Raw genomic sequence first — 20106 nt, 5'->3', positions numbered from 1 at the left:
TATCAACTTTCATACCATTTTGCTGATGCTATCCACACTATCCAGCTGTCATGTTCTAGTTCATTAATCCATAAAAAATGCAGATCAGTTTCGCAGACGGGCTAGTTTTTATTTCCATAGTCTTTTACATCCAAAGTGGTTGCCGTATCTGAGCTGCTGTCCGACTTGCAGAGGCTGCTGTATTTTGGCTGTAGTAATGTGCCGCCATCCTACAGTGAGTTTTCACAAGTTTGCACAAGAGTAGCTAAAGCAGAAAGCTGTAAAGTGTCAGGCAGCCTGTTGCTTGGCTTGCTGCTCTGTTGCTTCCTCAGTGCACCGTGCTTTTTTTCATGGAGAGAGAGAGTGAGTGAGAGAGAGGGAGAAGGCGGGAGGGAGAGAGAGAGAGAGACAGAGAACGAGAGAGAGAGAGAGCGAGGGGGAGGAGAGAAGCTTTCTCTTTCAGAGGAAATCCCCCTTAAGGCTTTTCATACTTTTCCTCAGTGGCAGTTCTGGACCTTGTTTCCCCCCAAACTCGTGTACAACACACACTCACGCATTAGACAGATACACACACACACACACACACACACACACTTCATTCATGGACAAAAAGACCACTAAAAGCTCTCTGAACTTTTTCATTTCCTCTGTTCTTCTATTCTGCCACTCTCAGCCTCTCAGGCATTTAAACACATCAGAGAGAGAGAGACAGAGAGAGAGAGAGAGAGAGAGAGAGAGAGAGAGAGAGAGAGAGAGAGAGAGCAACGGCAAGAGAGCGACAGAGAGAGAGAGCAATGGCAAGAGAGAGACAGAGAGAGAGAGAAAGAGAGAGAAGACAGAGAGAAAGACGGCGAGAAAGAAAGAAAGGGTGAAAGGAAGAGCAAGAGAAAGAAGATGAAAGAGATAAAGAAAGAAAGAGAGCATGAGCAAGAGGGTTAGAAACAGAGAAAGCAAGAGAGAGAGAAAGAAAGAGAAAAGGGAGAAAAAAGATGGCAAGAGAGCAAGTGAAAGAGATAGTGAGAGAAAGACAGAGAGAGAGAGAGAGAGAGAAAGAGAGAGAGAGAAAGAGAATGAGAAAGAAAACGAGAGCGGGGGAAGGAGAATCAGGGAAACAGAAAGCAAGAGAAAGAGGAGAGAGGGGGAGAGCGTGAGAAACAAAAAGGCAGAGAGAGCAATAGAAAGAGAGAGAGACACCGAGAATGAGAGAGAGAGAGAGAGAGAGAGTGAGACAGTGAGGGAGAGAACAAAAGAGACAGCAAGGTTGTGAGAGCAAGACAGAGAGAGAGAGAAAGAGAGAGAGAGAGAGAGAAACAGAGAGAAAGACAGCATATGCAAAATAACACATATCGTGAGAGAAAGAGAGGGACAGAGAGAGACCAAGACAGACGGAGAGACCAAGAAACAGAGCAGACCCCTTGGAATGTATGGTTACACCCTTCTCTCACACTCTATGCACACAAACACATGTGAACACACACAAGGGCTTGTGTGAGAGAGCTCTACAGACCTGTTAATATTATTCAAACGCTCTCCTGACGTTTTCATGAGGAAGCGAGAGCAGAATAACACAGATGAATTCTGAGCCAAAGCACTATGAGGAATGTTCATGGCCTACATACCAGCAAAGTGGGTTTCAAATACTGGACTGTACTCTGGAGCTCTAAACTTCTCGCCCACTCTTTCTGCCCTCTTTTCTCCTATTTTCCCTACTGTGGTCCAGCATTTCTCTGTTTATCTCTCTCTCTCTCTCTCTCTCTCTCTCTCTCTCTTTCTCTCTCCTCTGCACCAGGTTGGTGCAGATGTGTATCTCCAGATGTGCATAAGAAGAACTAAGATGGACAGATGTTTTGGCCTGAGATTAAACACAGGGCCTGGAAAATATATCTGCACTGGCTCTCACTTTATCTCCTTCACAAGGCTATACGCTATCCATTTTGTTCAAAGGACGGCGATATTTATTCACACAATAACAAGTATGTTGTTAAAGGGAAATTCCATTGTTTCAAAGTTTTCACACAATTAAATGGTTAAGATGTAAACAAAGTCATTCAGAATGCTCAATTCTAGGAAAATTTTCTGAGTCAGAATTGTTCACAGCAGTGGTAATAGGAACCAGAAATCTGAAGCAGTTAATTCCTACAAAAGCTCACTTACAGAAAGTTCCCTCACAGAAAAGTCACATGAATTTCACAAGAGAATAAACTTGGGTTTTGCACACTTCAAAAATGTGTTACAACATGCAAAAAGAGTGTAATCATATGAAACTTGTAAACACAATTTTTGCACACTTCACAGGCATGTGAGAAATGTATGTGATTTATCTATAAGCTTTATAGCATGGATATGAATATGTTGTCTGATGCCTGAGACATTGCTTTATAACTTTTGTCCTAAAACATTTTTTTTTGTGGTGGAGAGGTGCTTGCAAGGTGGTGAATGGCCAAACAAAGCTCAAAAAACTTTTTTTCCATATTTACCACTATTTTACAATCATCAGCATCGCACATAAAAACTCAGAAGACACATGAGGGTTCATTTTGGATAGTAAATAAAATAGCTACAAACTTTGACACCAATAAACCACTTTCATCAAACATAACTTTGTTTACATCTCAAAAAGTGAAATTTCCCAGAAAGAAATGGTGCGATTCCCCTTCAGTTTACTAGAAGTGCATAAACAGAGTTTTATGCTTTTATGGTGAAAACATCCTTCATATTTTTTCCTCTGAACTGCCCTATTTCTGTAGAAACACACTGAGGGAGAAGGAGATTAATGATAGCATGTGCACAGGGGGAAAGACAGCAGGAGCGAAGGCTGCAAACAGCTGAGAAGAGTGGGGTGGGGGTCTCTGTTTTTATTTCTGCGTCCGTCTGATGTCCAGAAATGAAAAAAGCCGGTCTGCAGAGGATTTCAGATCAAAGACGCGTGATGCAACTGACATGCACTCTAAAACCCCAGCTCATCCAAACCAGATGTGCTGAGAGGGGGTGGGGGTCCTAAGGTGGGACAACAAAGACACACGACACAGACTGAAAGAGAGATAATGAGTACACGGAGAATAAACCTTAATCTAACTTCTCTGCTGGGCATCATGAAAGGATAAGAGAGGAGGCAAGTTAGTGAATGAAATAATGCTGCATTGACAGATCTCATTAAAAGGTCCAGAATAGGGGGGCCTGGCAAGTGGGATAGAATAGAATAGGACAGAGTAGAACAGAGTGCAACTTTATTGTCCAGCTACACTATATGTTCAAATGCTTGAAGACACCCAGTTGTTTCTGAAAAGAAAGGGTATTAGATGAACAGCCTGCACTCTTCTGAGAAGGCTTTACTCTAGATGTTGGAACACTGCTGTGAGGATCTGATTGCATTTAGCCACAAGCATTTGCAAGATCAGATGCTGATGTTGGACGATTAGTTCTGGATCACAAATAAAACACCAACTCCTCCAAAAGGAACTGGACAGAGCTCCACTGCTCCACAGCTGGGAGGCTTTATAGCTTTATATGCTTGTTATTGCACAAAGTGATTTACTAGAAATGTTCATGCAAGTTGCATGGGCAACAGCGCAACTTTATGTCCAACTACATCAGCCGTCTCTCTCTGTCACAGACACAGACAGTCACTCACACACTCACACCTAGGGGCAATTTAGCACGTCCAATTGGCCTGACTGCATGTCTTTGGACTGTGGGAGGAAACCGGAGAACCGGGAGGAAACCCACACAGACACGGGGAGAACATGCAGACTCCACACAGAGAGGACCCTGGTTGCCCGGCCGGGGAATCGAACCCAGGCCTTCTTTGCTGTGAGGCGACAGTGCTACCCACCACGCCACAGTGCCACCCATAAAAAAAACAATATTATGTAAATTCTCAAAAAAACAACATAGATTATAGTTAGAACAAAACTTTGCCTCTTCAAAATGGTAATTTTACAGGAGAAAGAAAAAAATATTCATAACTTTCATTAGAAGTTAACAGAGTTCTTTGGAGCATTTCTTTATTCTATTCATCATTTATTTTTAACACAGTTTAAGGGGCAGCAGGAATTTACAAATTGTGTTTTTAAAAAATATATAAAAATGGAATAAAAAAATGAATTTAAAAAAATCGTGAAGAATATAGGTTTTGTTCCAACAGTGACAACATGAACATAATTTTTTCCAGTTTTTCCTGAAACGCTCATCCTGAAACATGAGGGAGAGTGTGGGGGAGAGGGAGAGAGAGAGAGAGAGAGAGAAAGAGAGAGGTGGGGGGGGGGGGGTAACTGCAGTAGGCTGTGAGTGGGATTTTGTCTATAACACAATAGTCTCAATCTCTAAAAAAGCCCTCAGGCCGTCCTGAACCACTGAGAGAAGTGTGTGTGTGTGTGTGTGTGTGTGTGTGTTCTCCTAAACCCGCCAATCACGTCAGCTTGTTTTTCATGAGCTCAAATGCACACACACACACACACACACACACACACACACACTGCTGTCACAGTTAACATACATACCAAACGCACCCTCTCCTTTCTCTTGACCCTATAAACAGAAACAATAATCCCTCTTACACACATTTAAGTAACACTACACAGATTCCCCATCAAAGGCATCTGTTTACAATCCATAATCTCACTAAATCCAAGTAATCCATACAGATGAGATCTGAAATGGAGAAAATGATTTCATCTCTTTGTGAAAAGGCATTTGATATAGAAGGCTAAATCCTAGATTCAAAGTCATTGATATATTTGAAAGTCAACAATGGATTTGTCAGAAGTCTGTAGCTGCTGATTTAACATTTCATTTTAAAAGTACTAATAATCTTCACCTGCAAGATTAGCATGTAAAGGGCATGTCATGCTAAACTTGACATTTCCGGTTAGCATGTAGCTCATGAGCATCAGTCCATACAGCTGTTTTCTACAGGTTTACACTATTTAAGATAAAATGCACTGTAAATACACTTAAGTATGGTTGAATTTACTGAAAGTCTTTTTATGAGTACAAGAATGGCCTGCATTAATGCGAGTTATACAGCACTCTTATTGAAGACACATGTTTTTTGGATCCACAGTAACTACCCTAAACAAAGACTGGGCTGACCGTAGCACATTCTGATAAGTCATTCTGTAGCTCACGGGTCTGTTTAGGCTGAGTGTGTCTGACTGACTCCCTGCTGTCTTTAAGCAGCCTCAATAGAGTGAGTCATCTGAGCAAAGTTTTATTGAGCGCTTTATTCTAGGTCTGAAAGCCAGTTCGGCTTCCCTTTCATTCACCAGGCTCCAAAACCAAAACTGCAGACTTCATATGAGTGAATCAATATACACGGATGTAATATACAAGAACGGTAGATGTAGTGTTAGTCCCTAATTTGAAAGTACTCGTTTTCGTAACAAAACATTGTTTTGTTACAGTATTCTTACCAAATCAGCAATGGTCAATAATGCTTAAAGCAGCCAAGTCTGGTGTTATAATAATGCCACAAAGAAAGGGGAGGCCCTAGATTAGCAGAATAATATGACTTCTGAAATCAATAAAGTCTAGTACACACTGTGATGCAATATGAGCTGTTTATGGGTGTGTCCTTTAGAAGGAAAAGAGGACAAAGCTGTTATCTGTTTGTCCTCTGTCTTCTTTGTTATCACTGTCTGCCCATCTCTGGCCCAGCAGTGAGCTCACATCCTATAGCCATCTCCCTTAAAATCACAGATTTCTTACACGCTAAGCCTTATTATTCAGTAGCTACAAGGACTTCAGTGCAAACTAGCTGAGCTATCCATAGATGTGTAATAAAACGTTTGGCCTGCCAGTGGGCCATGGTCATTTAAGGGGTTAAAGTGCCTATCTTTCTCTCATCATAGGCCAAATACATAAAGACACACACACACGCACACACACACACACACACACACACACACACACACACACATACTCCGGTAACCCTTCTTCCATGACCTTTTTTTCTTCCTATAGAAACAATTACATTTTTCCATTTACTATGAGTGACAGGGGACAAACCCAGCACTTATAGACTCTCACAGCACGTCTTAAAAAGGAATGCAAAATCTCTCCAGCATTTGGAGATGAATAAAGAAAAGGCTTAACATAGGTATGCATTATCTATCAGTACCTCCCTGAGGAGCACATCTGGACTTTAGAAGGCAATGGGTGAGTAAAGTAGGAAGACTGTGGACACACTGTGTGTGTGTAGTCTTGTTTATGTGTGGGATTCTTTCTTTCTGAACTGCTGTGAGATGTCAGAATCACTCAGTGAGACAAATGAAATAATGTAGCTCAATTACTCTAGTAAAGTATATCACCATCATATTTTGTTTGGTCACTAACCACCTAGCAGAAGCTTTCTCAAGCTGAAAATCTCTTTCCATCTGTTTCTCATTAACTCATCTCCCCTCCGTGCGAGTGCAATATGCAACTTAATTCTAGCATGGATCGGTTTTATTTTAACAATGAGATAAATCTGTGAGAGACAGGAGGTATAAACTGAACAATGTCCAGGTTTTAGTTCTACCTCAAAGCCTCTTGGTCTTATAGGGAATTCACATGGACTTCAATGTTTAAAAGGCTGAAATAAGACATGACAGATTTTTCTTCCTTATGCTTCGGACAAAAAGGAATATAATCCATCACACCCATCCATCTTCTCATGTCTGCCACTGCAGCAAAAAGGATAGTAGGGTATTAAAAGGAAAGTGTTGCTAGTTCAGAGGGCCTACAAGAGACATTTCAGCTGAATTTTGACCTTTCAGGCCTCCCTGAAATGACCTGAGAAAGCCTTCACAAGAACTGTCTGATTTGAAAGTTTAGGAGTCCAGCAAAGTTTGGTGATTTTTAGAGATGTCATGATTACCTCAAAAAAATAAAACTACATCTTGATGAATTAGACCAATAATGTAAAGTAGAAACAGGGTGTGATGGACACACCCATTTACATGCCTTTATTTATACATAAGGCTGGCCTGAACAGCTTTTACAGGCTTTGATTCCTTTGAATACTCTATCAGCTTTATCCAGCTGCTTGTAAACCACACATTGCTGTGACAGAGTCTTCATTTGAAGCCCTCTCATTCAAAGCTTTCATATCACTTGTAGAGTGTTCATGAGTCACATAGATGCTAAGAGTGTAATTTGAATTACCACCACCAGTTTTAATGTTACTGTTGTTGTTTAGTTTCTTGTTTTTATTTATTTGATTAATTTGTCTAGTTTGCTGTTTTTTACCATTAAAAGCAGCAGTAAGAAAGACACACAGGTTCATTTGAACTCAGGCACAGCCAAGCTGAAGACCGTAAAGACCGATTGAGGAGCTTCTGGAGCTCTAGGCCCATTTCTCTGAATGATTGTCCTGCTCAAACACACCTACAAACTCAGTAAGTGTCTGGAAAATTTAGGGAAATCACAACACTGCAGGCAGACACCCCTGGTTTAGATACAACATACAAGAGCATCACAGCAGTGCATGCAGCCAATGACTAGCGCAGCCAGGCTTTTCTCTGGTTCAGGCAGAAGACAACAGGTGTGTGTGTGGGTGTTGGAGTGTGTGAGAGAGAAAGAGAGCAGGGGAGGCAGAGAGAGATTATATGGTGGCGTTGTCTAAATTTCAAAGTACTTTGAAGTTATTTGATGAGACTATACTGTAAACTGAATGGATACACCATGTGAATGTATCTGCAAAAGAAAACATAATGGGATCAGAAAAAAAAAATTGTTACCAGTGAGGTTATAACTTTCATTTAAAACCAGATCTTGTGCATTAGGGATACAGGGATTAGTATATTAGGGATTAATATTAAGGATTAGTGTGACATTGGTGTGCATTGCTAAGCATATGTTTGATATAATCTACACACTCACACATCTCACTATTTAGTTTCATTTATACTCAAAATGAAACTCAGAATGTTTTCTACATTCTCTTAAGATTATTTAAAATGACATGCTGCTCCTTTTATGGGATTATTTTCTCATTCCCCTTTGTTCAACTATTTACTAGCCTTGAGGCAATAATTGAAATGATCGAATATCGCAATATTTAAAATAAGTGTAGACTGAATGCAAATTAGTGTTCTTTTATTCTCTTCACATGCTGTATGATTCTTTTTTCATTGCCTGCCCTTATTTAACCTTTCCCTTTGTACAATCAGTCTGATCTAGAGCTGGGTAAAAAATCTATGCAACAGTAAGAGCTGCAGTTAATTACAGGTTATAGAAACAGAACACTAACAACACATTAACTACATACAATGTAAATTTTCAGTCTGGAATATAGTGCTGGAAAACTGCAAATTAAACAAAGACTCTGTATCTCCTGTAGAGAGTAAAATGGCCCAAACAAGCACAGAGAACCACTGGATGATAACAGTGTTACGTGCCATCTGTGCAGAATACAGTTATTATTATTATATATTATAAATTATTAAACAATATTACAAACTAGCTTAAATGTAAATTACATGCTATATATCATTTGTCACAATAATTCTGCAAATAATAAACAATACATTTACATTACCATCTAAGCTTACTGTCTGTGATTTCTAGTATAACCTCTGCATCTGAACTGGGTAGGACACTCTCTCTCTCTCTCTCTCTCTCTCTCTCTCTCTCTCTCGTGTGTGTGTGTGGGTGTGTGTGTATTACATTGACACACCCAATATAAACACAACACTACAAACTAGACACCTCACGCATACCAGGTACACCCAAAGACACCATGCACTTACCATTCGCCTCACGGTGCAATTTTCTTCATGACTGCTTTTCTCTGTCTCAGTAAACATATAATCGCTCCTCCAAAATGGCAGCATTAGCACTTTAATACATACTACCAAACTAAAGTTTGGAATCTCCATTCAAAAGGTTGCACTCACTGATTTTAATAATAAAACCAAGTGGTTATAGATACATGTACAAAGTAATTGTAATACAATGCTAAAACTTCATAGGTTTCAAGTAAAAGTAGTAAAATGTAAAAATAAAGAAATGTTAGTTGTATCCAGAATGTTGAGTTGTGTACGACTACATAATGACTGTGAGCGATATAATAATTGGTATAATTGTTTATTATTTGAAAATTAAGTTATAATAAAATTAACATCCAGATTCCTGCATATTTGAAATGTGATGATCAAATCTCAAGGGTAGATGATTTATCAAGAAATAACTATAAATAGGTAACATTTTAGCATTTAGCATTTCACAACTTCTTGGTGTTCCCAAAAACTTAAAATACTGAATTAAACATCTTTAAACGGCAGCATATGCTAACATAACTTACTACTTCGGACCATCCTCCAAAATATGTTTGTGGATTGAGAAGACACTATATGGATCTAGAAAAGGACAGAACTCTGAGAACTTGGGCTAGAGTTATGGATGGTCTCTGTTTTAAACTGCCAAAGGACCCCCGCCCACCCCCCTGGTTTGATGAAGAGGGGTAGGACTGACAGATAGGACTGACGGACAAGGAGAAGATAGGGTGTCGGTGGCATACAAAAACTTTGTCCCAGGAAACATAAGGTACAGATGGGAAGTTTATAGGATGTTAAATTGGAGGGAGGAATGAGCCTAAGGCATGGTCCTCCTCCAAAACTTGTCCATAACTCCACGTTATTTTAAGTCCTTTTTTTTTTACTATTTCTATTGGCCAATCACTAAACATTCATATAATATAAAGAGCAGTTCAAATTATGTAAAAATGTAGAAAATAAAAAATAAAGCTATAAGGTTGTGTTGACAATGATGACGTGATGGAGAACGACCATTCACAGGCTAATTGACCAGACAAAATCCTACAGTCTTATAGGAAGAACATTTCACATTCCACACAGGCTACAGGACATATTCTCTCTCTCTCTCTCTCTCTCTCTTCACTGTTACAGCAAAGAAAGATATATGTGGGCATTCTGTACATATTCCTGTTCATGGACAGATACAGATTTAAGCAGTCCATTACGGTTAACTATACACACACACACACACTCACACACACATAAACACACAAAAACACAGAGACAGACACACACAGACCTTAATTGTTTCGGAGTGCTGAGTAGGAACTAATTCACTTCGGCATTTTAAGTTGATGCAGATGCAACTCAGGCTGGTTGGGTGTACAGACAGAAAATGGTCTGTGTGTTTGTGTGTCTGTGTGTACATGTGAATGTGTGTGTGTGTGTGTGTGTGTGTGTGTGTGTGTGTGTGTGTGTGTGTGTGTGTGTGTGTGTGTGTGCACTGCATGAATGGCAGCATTGAAACAGGAGAAGTGGAACAAGATAGCTATCAGTAATCTACAGCAGGAGTTACCAAGCCAGGGAAAAGGCCTCTTCCAAGGACTGAGATGTTAATTAAAAGTAACAAGACAATTCAGAACTATGGTCTATCTTATTTGTAGCTTAATGGAGCTGCAGGGCAGCCAGGGGTCAAGCCTTACGGCTGATCTTTGACTAGCTTTGTGTTTCCTATTGCAGTGGTTGAGGCTAAATTTAGGAGGAGGAAGCTGTCCAAGGGTCAAAACTCAAGAAGAATTGGTAATGGATGTCATATTAATCCCAATTCCAGTACATTTCCATAAATAGCTTGATCATGCTTTTATATGAAACAGAATCAACAGTTTGTCCGATCAAACAGCAGATTGCGAGTGAGGCAGCCAGTTGTTTTAATCAATCTGCAGTAAAGAGAGTGACTCTTCCGCACTGTAAGGGGAAATTAGGTCAGCATCATTACCCTCCTCCTGCTTCTCATCACCGTTTTAATAGCTAAAAGATGTACATGGAAAAAGTTTGGATGAACAATAAGAAAAAAATGCTGTGCCTGCATTAGCTTCAGCAAAACACATTAAGGCTGGGAACAGAAGATGCAGAACTGATTCTAGATGTGGAGAGAATCCCACTTTATGGTGGTTGATTCGTGGAATAAACTCACGAAGCACGAAGATGCCAACTACTAGGACTGTCAAGCATATTAGTAATCAAGCAATCTACTAATTAACCAAATAACAATTTTAACAATTGATCAAATAATGAGCTTTTATAAAGGTCAAACAATAAAATCTAATTAACTAAGCAATAAAAGGCTATGTATAGCCAATGAAAGATTCCAAAATAGTGCACAGGCAAAAATGCAAATAAATGGGTTTGTCTATTTACTGCTATAAAAGAGACCTGTAGAAACACAGTTACTGACAGTGCACCTTTTAATCAATGTAATAACTGCTTGAGTTTAATCAAGTAGTCCTCTAAGCCCTGCTAACAATACTGAAAATATTGCATATCACTGCTATCACAACAAAACCATTTTTCAGTTTTTGGCATAATGCCTGTTTCCCTTTACATAGTGTATTAATTTCATGGTGAATGGACAAAAAGAAACAGCCCAAAATGACTTGGTAAAATGTCTTTTTACTGACTTACATTAAAAGTAACATAAGTTTGTCCTTCTCCTATAAAGTTATCATTTTGAAGATAGAAGATTTTGTTCTGACAGCAGTGGTTTAAAAAAAATCAAGCTTCATTCTTACTTCATATCTGAAAAAATGCTCAGGTTTTTCTGTCCATCCTTCCACTGTGAGAAGGCAACCCAACACTATAGGTCTTAAAGGATCTATAACTGCTAAGAAGTTGATTCTGAGAAAGATAACAGACAAAAGATAATAAAATCTGCAAATCAAATAAAGAAGCTGCTGGTGTCCAACAATGAGCTGACTACCAACATCAGTCCAGACCTCAACATCAGTAAATGTGTTTGGGGTCACTTGGCTTGGGAGAAGCAAAAAATGCAACCAACTTCTAAGACTGAACTTTGGAGGCGTGAAAAACGTCCCAGCAGATTTATTGAACAACTGAAAGCAAGTCTCCCGAAAGGAATGGAAGCTGTAACAAATGCAAAGGAAAGACATAATAATATTGAAAGTGTGATACAGTCAGTTGTTGAGCTTCTGTGTAATTTTCAGTTAAATATTTGTTTTCTGCTTTTTCCACGACACTGAAAAGTGAATAACTTGTACTTAATAAAATACATTTTAAAAATGGTCTCTGCCTTTTGTCCAGACCTGAGGATGAGTTCAGGATTGCTGTGCAGCCCCACTCAGCTATGTGCTCTGTGAGCTTTTCAACTGATCTGTCTATGAAATTGAACAGCACCCCCTACTGGGCCATGAAAAGAGGTTGTTGCACAAGCCAGAGTGCTAGACACAGTAAAGTGAGGTCAATATTATGTCTAGTCTTCATTCTGATAGAATGTCTGAATCTGATGTTGTTTCACTGTAAAACTGAGAAGGAGTAAAAACTGATTTCAAACATCCGACTCCACCATGACAGGAAATGTCAGACTCACAGCCCTACACCCTTATAATCACTTCTTTATTTTGAATCACTTCTCAAGAAAGAGTCATTGGAATAATTTCACTCCCATAAAGCCACAATTATTCATTTGCAAATTTGTGGTAAATTGTTTTTAGACATTACTAAGCCTGATCACCACTTATTGAGCTGATTGTAATTATTTAAGGTAACTGCAATTATTTTCCACAGTTGATAGCTGTCACAATCATATGTTTACACAAAAATGTAAACTTGGTACATTTTTATCATGTTGGGTTGATTAATCATGTGATAAAATGCCATAGTTGTAGTACTTTCAAAAACATAAAACTAGCTGTTACATTAAATGTTTTACAAAAACTATTTTGGATCATTAATCACTGTACTTTATTAAAATCTGGCCTACTGAATTTAACATGGTGTGTGTGTGTGTGTGTGTGTGTGTGTGTGTGTGTGTGTGTGTGTGTGTGTGTGTGTGTGTGTGTGAGAGAGAGAGCGAGAGAAAAGAGAGTGAGTTTGCTGTGGCTAAAGTAGATCGACAGACATCTGTTTTCCGGATCTTTCAGCAGTGTTTGCTCTGCACTTGTATGTGCATGTATGTGTGTGTGCACCCAGGCAGAGCTATTGAGCGCACCTGTCCTCCTGATTCTCTGTGTTTATGTAGCACTTAGCGTGATGAGAGTGAGGGTGCTGATTGCACAGGTTTTAGATTTGGGAGATGGAACCATTTAAAATGAACTCTATCTGTCTGTCTCTCTTTTATATCAAGCTAGCATAACATCTCTGTAAGGTGTGTAATTTTTTTCTGACATTAAGTTACGTCATTACACTTTCTGGAGAGTAGCGACATAGACTGTATGTCTATGTACACTGTATGTCACAGTGATATCATGCTGATAATATGACACAGCATGCCACCTCAGGCAGGTCAAACAAAAGGGAGCATTTTCTGAGGCCCTTAATTAAAGTGAGCTTTATCATTTGTAAGTTTCTAAGCTAAGAATAAGCTGAGTCACATCATCAGCATGATGACACTGTGATGACTGCTAAGCTACAAAATGACCTGCTATTTTTCTATGTATGTGCCATATCATTCCACCCAAAAAGTGGACATGAAAGTTGACAATAGAAGCCTTTATGAGAACAATGCTTATTGGAATAAGCCTTTATAAACATTTGTGTAGGTTATGTAAGTCATGGCAGGCTTACGTAGGTGTTACACAGAGCAGTGCAAAAAAGAGTTGTTCCTACAGAAACAAAGGAAGTTGTGTGGCATTCAGCTGAAAGCTTTTAGTGACTGCCCACAATGTCGACAGATATACAGATTTGCCAGTGGTCACTCTCATATCATCTTTTCTTCATACATGTAGTTTGAAAACTACATCAGCCCTTTACACTGTGTGAACATTCTATGATGAAAGGACTGACAGAAAAGGCCTTAAATGATCTGGAATTGGATCTTGATACATTAATGTAATGGAAGTTAAGAACGTTTTTCCTTCTATGATCAAATTTCCATGTCGAGGAGACAAGATTTTGTTATGATGGCAATGTAATAAGGAATGACCCCATTGGAGGAGGTAAGAAAGCTGAAGTCAGATCTGCATCAGATGTATCAGCGGGCAAACCAGCACAGGAGACCATGAGGGCATGACAGACACTAAAACATCACTTGACCTTAGCACATGCAGCCTTTTTAGCATGAACTGCACATGCACATACACACCCACTGTTAATGCTTATATGTTTAACAGATGACCGAAGCTTTAATGAACAGGTGAAGCTACGTGGCCTGTTTGTTTATGTAGTCATAAAGTTTAAGAAATCATTACTTTGCCATCTGGGTCACATCAGAGGACACTCTTATATATGAATACCTAGAGAAATATTCTCTTTATATTTTATGAAAAGACAACACTACAGTCTTAAAAAAGGTGAGGGTTCTTTAGTAAAGACAATGGTTCTATATAGAACCATGAACGCTCAAAAAAACGTGCTTACAGGGTTCTTTGCATAGTGAAATTGTTCTTCAGAATGATGGAGAACGTGCTGTATATGGTTCTATATGGAAACTTTTTGAAAAGGGTTCTATGTAGCACCAAAATGGGTTCTCCTTTTGTTAGAAGCAAGGGTTCCTTGGTGCAAAGAACCCTTTAAGCATGCAAATGGCAGTCTTTTTAAGACTGCATTGTAACTGAGTAATAAAGTATCTTGTATTCACCAATCTGAGACAATAATCTTCAGATATTTTTCCAGCTTTACTTTATTACCTGAGAACCACATACCACAGCATATGTTTAGGTGCTGTTTCCTTCCAATGGCCCACTAAAATATATATTACCCTCAATTCTTCAAAATAAGCCATGGCTGTTGCCCTGACATAGCGCAGTCCGTAACCACACTTGTGAGGACAACAATAATTAGTTCAGGTCCAACAACAATGACAAGTACACTTTTAAGACACATCCAACTGAGACCTACAAACCCAAACATACATTCACAAACTCGCAGTAGACATGACATTAGTCAGCACAAGTCTGAGATGTACAGCGATAAGAATGAGCTCAGGGTTAAGTCTCGTGAGGGAGTGACACGACCATGACATAACTACAGATTTACAGATTAAACCTCAACGCTCCAAAACAATCTTACAGCTCACTCACTCACAAAGCAGTCAGACAGAGTGCTCTGTAACAGTCTAATGTTCACAAATGATGCTTTTTTAGTAAAGAAAATACTAAAGAAGTAAAGAAAATGGTTCTATATTGAACCATGAACACCCAAAAACCTTTTGCATAATTAAAGGATTCTTTGCATCATTAAAGCGTTCTTTAGATTGATGTAGGGTTGTAGATGGTTCTATATAGAACCTGTTTGAAAATGGTTCTACATAGCACCCAAAAGAGTTATTCTATTGTTACAATGGCAAGCTTGCCACCATGGAAGAACCCTTTCTGGTGCTATATATAACACACTTTTAAAAAAAGGTTCTATATACAGAACATTATATAGCATTTTTAAGTGAAAACCCCTCTCATGATGCAAGGAACCATTCAATCATGCAAATGGTTCTTTGAGTGTTCATGGGTCTATATAGAACCATATTCTTTACTAAAGAACCCTCGTAGAATCATCTGTTTAAGAGCAAAACTTCACATCATAACAACAGAACACGTCTTTTTGGTGCTATATAAAACCCTTTACAAAAAGGTTCCATATAGAACCATCCACAGCATATTCTCCATCATTCTGAAGCACACTTTCATGATGCAAAGAACCCTTTGAATGTTCATGGTTCTATATAGAACCATTTTCTTCCCTAAAGAACATCAACATTTCAAGAGTATAGAACTCAAATTCATCTTGGGCGCAATTAGAAATAGAAAAGCAAGGAAACAGCAAAAGGCCTTTTCCAGCTAAATTAAAGCTCCTATTCGTGCAGCTACGGTGTGTTATTTCTCATGCATGTGACAGGGGCATTTGATGTCCACGCTTGCTTCAAGAGGGAAAAACCAAGCAGGGCTGTCGCTGAAAGATTTAGCTGACCTTACCTACACAAGTACCTGGCCTTTTGTAGAAAAGGGCCATTCAACTCAAACGCAAACAGATTCATTCCTGTTGACTTTATTACCTTTAGAGTGAGGGATCAAATCTCTTACTTTTTAAACATTACTAGTTTCACACTATTTCCACAACAAGATCCAGATTTTCAGATCTCTGATATGTTGCGAACTAATACGGAAATTTGAACAAACTGATTCAAATCCACCACTAAACAGATCCTCCTTCCCAAGAAAAGACTGTGCCAAGTAGGCTATATCACTTCTTTTCGCACTTTGTCACGTTGCCAAACCTCCATCAGTTATTACAAGAGCGTAATAAGCTCAGCCTCGAGTAAACAGAGTCAACTTTGATTTTTCAGCAGACATTACCTGAGGCAACGAGTTTCCTCTGTGGGAATAGCCAGATTGACTTGTTTTACCGTCTATAAAAAGGAAACAGTTAAAGAGAACAGACAAGGAACCCAAACAACAAAAAGAAACCATAATTCATCGCTGCTGCTCAAGCGTAAGACCCCTGGCACCATCGTCCATGTCAGCTCGCCAACAGAAGGAGCTTTGATAGCTCTACAAATAAAAGGGAAAAAGGAAGCGAACACTTACCAACGGTTTCCTCACAACGCTCTTCTCTTCTCTTCTCTTCTCTTCTCTTCTCTTCTCTTCTTAATTTGTTCCAAAGAACGCGCGTGCCGCTTTAAGCTCTCTGTCGGTTTAAATGACAGGCACGCGGTGCGAGCGAAGCGAACGACAGCCGTTGTGTCAACAGGTGTGAAGAGCTCGAGAGCCTCTGCGGCGCTGATTGGACGACTGCAGGGGTTCAGTCCGCAGTGGCATCTGGCATCAGGAAGCGGCAACTCCGCCGTCCGGAAATGGCACGTATTGGCTCGGCACATGCCACCGATAACTGGTAACGGGTGGCACATGCTCTATACTGAAGATTGCATTACTGCTATGGTTGCAGAGCCTTCGGCTAAAGCGGCTCATTTCATCCACCAAACAGCACAACCAACAAAATGCCAAACGATCTGTACAAAGTCTTTAGGTCAACATTCCTCCATGTCATCCCAGGCCCTGATGGCCGATGGTGGGGCTATGATGTGCTGCTAGTTAGCCGAGCCCAGTAGTCGCTGTCCAGTCACTGCTTTACTCACAGGAGCTGTTGGTATGTGCCTGTTTTGAGAGGCACGCGCTGTTTCTGTGTGGCAATGAGGACAGTAACTAAGTAAATGTAATTCGTTACTGTACTTGAGTATTTTTTTTTTTCGTGTATCTGTACTTTACTTGAGTATTTCCATTTTGGGCGACTTTTTACTTTCACTCCACCACATTTCAAAGTCAGATATCTTACTTTTTATCCATTACATTTTGAGAAATCTGTCGTTCCTTTTGGTTTTTGTGTGTATAATAAAAACGCAACATTTCAAAAAGAAGTGCAAAGCAAGAACACCCATCAGGGCACAGCGGTCACTTTGTTCTGAGCTTGTTTTGACCTGATGGTTTTCTGAATTCATGCAAACACTTTCATTTTATAGTAAATTAGTTTTGGTTAGTTCATGTTTATGAACAGAGACCTACAGATCAAGACAGTAAAGGAAAGCTTATTTGTGAACTTGTGTTTAAAGCCAGTTTTTTCAACATGTAACTAATTTACAAAGTAATCTTAAACTGAAACTTTGCTTGTGAGTAAAAGTGATTTCAGAGCCACTCGGTTCTCCCTGATGGAAACTGTTTACCTTCAGTGTTTTGTGCTTATGATCATTTTAATAGACGTCAGCGTCACTAATTAATGACGTTCTATTAAAAGACTGGTTTACCAAGAGATACAATGGAGTATTTTCACCTAAAATGAGTTCATGAAGCGAGTCTTGTTACAAAAATGATAACAGGACATCAGGGCCACAATTACTCTTTTAGTACTTTTACTTTCGATACTTAAGTACATTTGAAGCCAAATACTTTTGTACTTTTACTCAAGTTGAGGTCTAGAGTAAGGACTTCTACTTTTACCGGAGTAATATTTTACTTTGGGTATCTCTACTTTAACTCAAGTGCATGATTTGTGTACTTCGTCCACCTGGCGAGTGCCACTAACCCATGTGCCACCCGTTACCAGTTACCGGTGACCTGTGCCACTAACCGGACGGCGGAGTTGCCACTTTCTGATGCCAGATGCCACTTCGGGACTGAACCCCCTCTCCTGGAGGAGCGGTTATATGGTTAGAGGCCAAGCAGCTCATGAACGAACACAAAAAGGCTGCTAAGTTTGAGCGGTGAGCGCAGATTTCCTACGTAATTAGCCGTTTTTGGAAGACATGCTAAATAAGCGAGCAAAGTTCTGTAACGTTCACTTTCAGAATTCGCTAGAAACGCCAACGCCGCCAGGACCTAAAGGAAAAGCACGGTAACAGCAGCATTGCTGATGATCGAATCTGTAATAAGAGCACAGAGTCTGTTGCTTCTTGCTGTGGTCTGTATTTAATATTCGCAGTTCTGTGACCCGAGCCTGACCTCATCCTAGTCGAGAAACACTCCCAGGTCACATGGTCGCCACTAACCCTTTACTTAAGCCCAGGGAAGTCAAAGCTCAGCCGCTAAAAGGGCCATATTTTAAAATGTTTTGTTTTATAATGGTATTTAATGATGGTTTTCCTTCATTACGGCCACACCATCTCTGCAAACGAGACAGATATTGGACGTAAAGGCATCCCCAGCGTTCACTGTCCACTTCTCACGTTTAGTACTAGGTGTTTTTTAGCCAGTGTTTATATTGTTTGGGCTGCTGCTGAAACAGCTAGTGTCTCCGGTGATGTGACTGGTGTGGTAGGATTGAAGTGTAACCGCAACCTACGTCACGTAGCAGTGCATGTTGGGGGTTGTAGTGCAGCACATTGTGGAACTGGCTAATATTAATAGAAAATGAAAATAATTTCATGGGCCGGACAGGATCGTGGTATGGGCCCGGTGTTTGACATATGGGCGTTAACATGTTATGACCTTTTATAAATCTGTTATAACTTGTATTCTTTCATTTTGTTTCCCTTAAAATTACACCAAACGTTAATGAGACAGTAAACATCATACTGTTTATTTAATTTCATTTGCATTTTGCAATGTTCTTTCAAAACAGTCTGAAATCCCCGGAGAATAACATTGGAAACCAAGAGCAAACTGTACAAAATAGAATTAAAAATGAAAAAAATCTATTTTATAAGCTATGAAGGATGTATAGCACTAAAATAGCACTAAAACAGAAAAGGCCATGTCACTGTATGTTAATATAATGGTATAACGGTACAGTACTATTAAGGATACTCTGCAAAAATTGTCCCTACTTGACCCTCTTATACAACCTACAACAAGTGAAGGAAATCTGCTCAGGCTTGCTAATTGTTTTCTGAGTAACAGGCCTAGTTTTGCATTAACCGTTTGCTTAGCCTTCAGGCGTTTTCCAAATCATGTTTGTGGTCTTGTTTTAACATTTTAACCGTAGCTCATTTGTTCCACTCATGCCCGAGGCTGAAGAAAACTGCAGTTGCTGCAGTACCGCTTTCCTTACACTGGAGGGCGCAGTTGGCCACGTGTCGCTCCAGTCCTGTCATATGCCTTTACCTAATAATATCCCTCTGTTTAGCTCTGAATTTAGCTTTAGTGATTCATCATGTTGGCTGCAGTAGGCCTGTGTGGAAGTTAAATGACAATAAAATCGCTTGACTTGAGCTGAGCAATACCTAAAGTGCTCACACGTTCAAATATATGTTGGTGTCTTACTGAGTGTGTGGGCCTATTTTGGTGTGTATGTGTGAATGCACCATGACTCGGCCTAATTCACAACTCCCACTTGATTTTCCCAGGTTTGCATAGAACTGGCTCAGCTGATCTGAAGTTTCTAGAAGAAAGCGTAGTGTCCTCTTTAGAATAAATATAGCTGGTTGAGATCACATGAGGAACACTGCGGCATGGTTCCTCTCAGGCAGTGTGTACCAGACCTCCACCTGTCTGTCAGATACAGATAGGAGCTCGCTGTATTTGGGTCAGAGAACCGTGGGAGAGCGTCTGTACACACATGCGCACACACTGGGTGTTGTCTGTTTTTTGTTTTTTTGTTTTAACTGCACTGCAGTGAGTGAGGAGCGGTGGTGATGTATTTGTGACTTTGTTACAGTGAATAATAATGCAGGGCCCAAGCACCTTGAGGAAGAGGATGACGATAACGATGATGATGACGACAGCAGTTGGAACAT

The 20106-nt window shown here is 39.7% G+C and overlaps 1 protein-coding gene across 4 annotated transcripts in view; it reads right to left on the bottom strand.

Annotated features, from left to right (window-relative positions):
* quo (quattro) overlaps positions 1-311 on the bottom strand; it is a 39368-nt gene extending 39057 nt beyond the window's left edge. For all 4 annotated transcript variants that reach the window (XM_017697919.2, XM_017697916.2, XM_017697917.2 and 1 more), the window contains exon 1: positions 16-311. In XM_017697919.2, coding sequence (XP_017553408.1) covers positions 16-18 — 3 coding nt within the window. In that variant the 5' untranslated portion in view covers positions 19-311. The remainder of the gene's footprint in view (positions 1-15) is intronic.
* Between the last annotated feature and the right edge of the window lie 19795 nt (positions 312-20106).

The sequence above is a fragment of the Pygocentrus nattereri genome, chromosome 26, assembly GCF_015220715.1.
Source record: "Pygocentrus nattereri isolate fPygNat1 chromosome 26, fPygNat1.pri, whole genome shotgun sequence".
NCBI lineage: Eukaryota > Metazoa > Chordata > Actinopteri > Characiformes > Serrasalmidae > Pygocentrus > Pygocentrus nattereri.
Note: the sequence above shows the minus strand (reverse complement) of the source record. Positions and strands in the feature narration are given on the sequence as shown.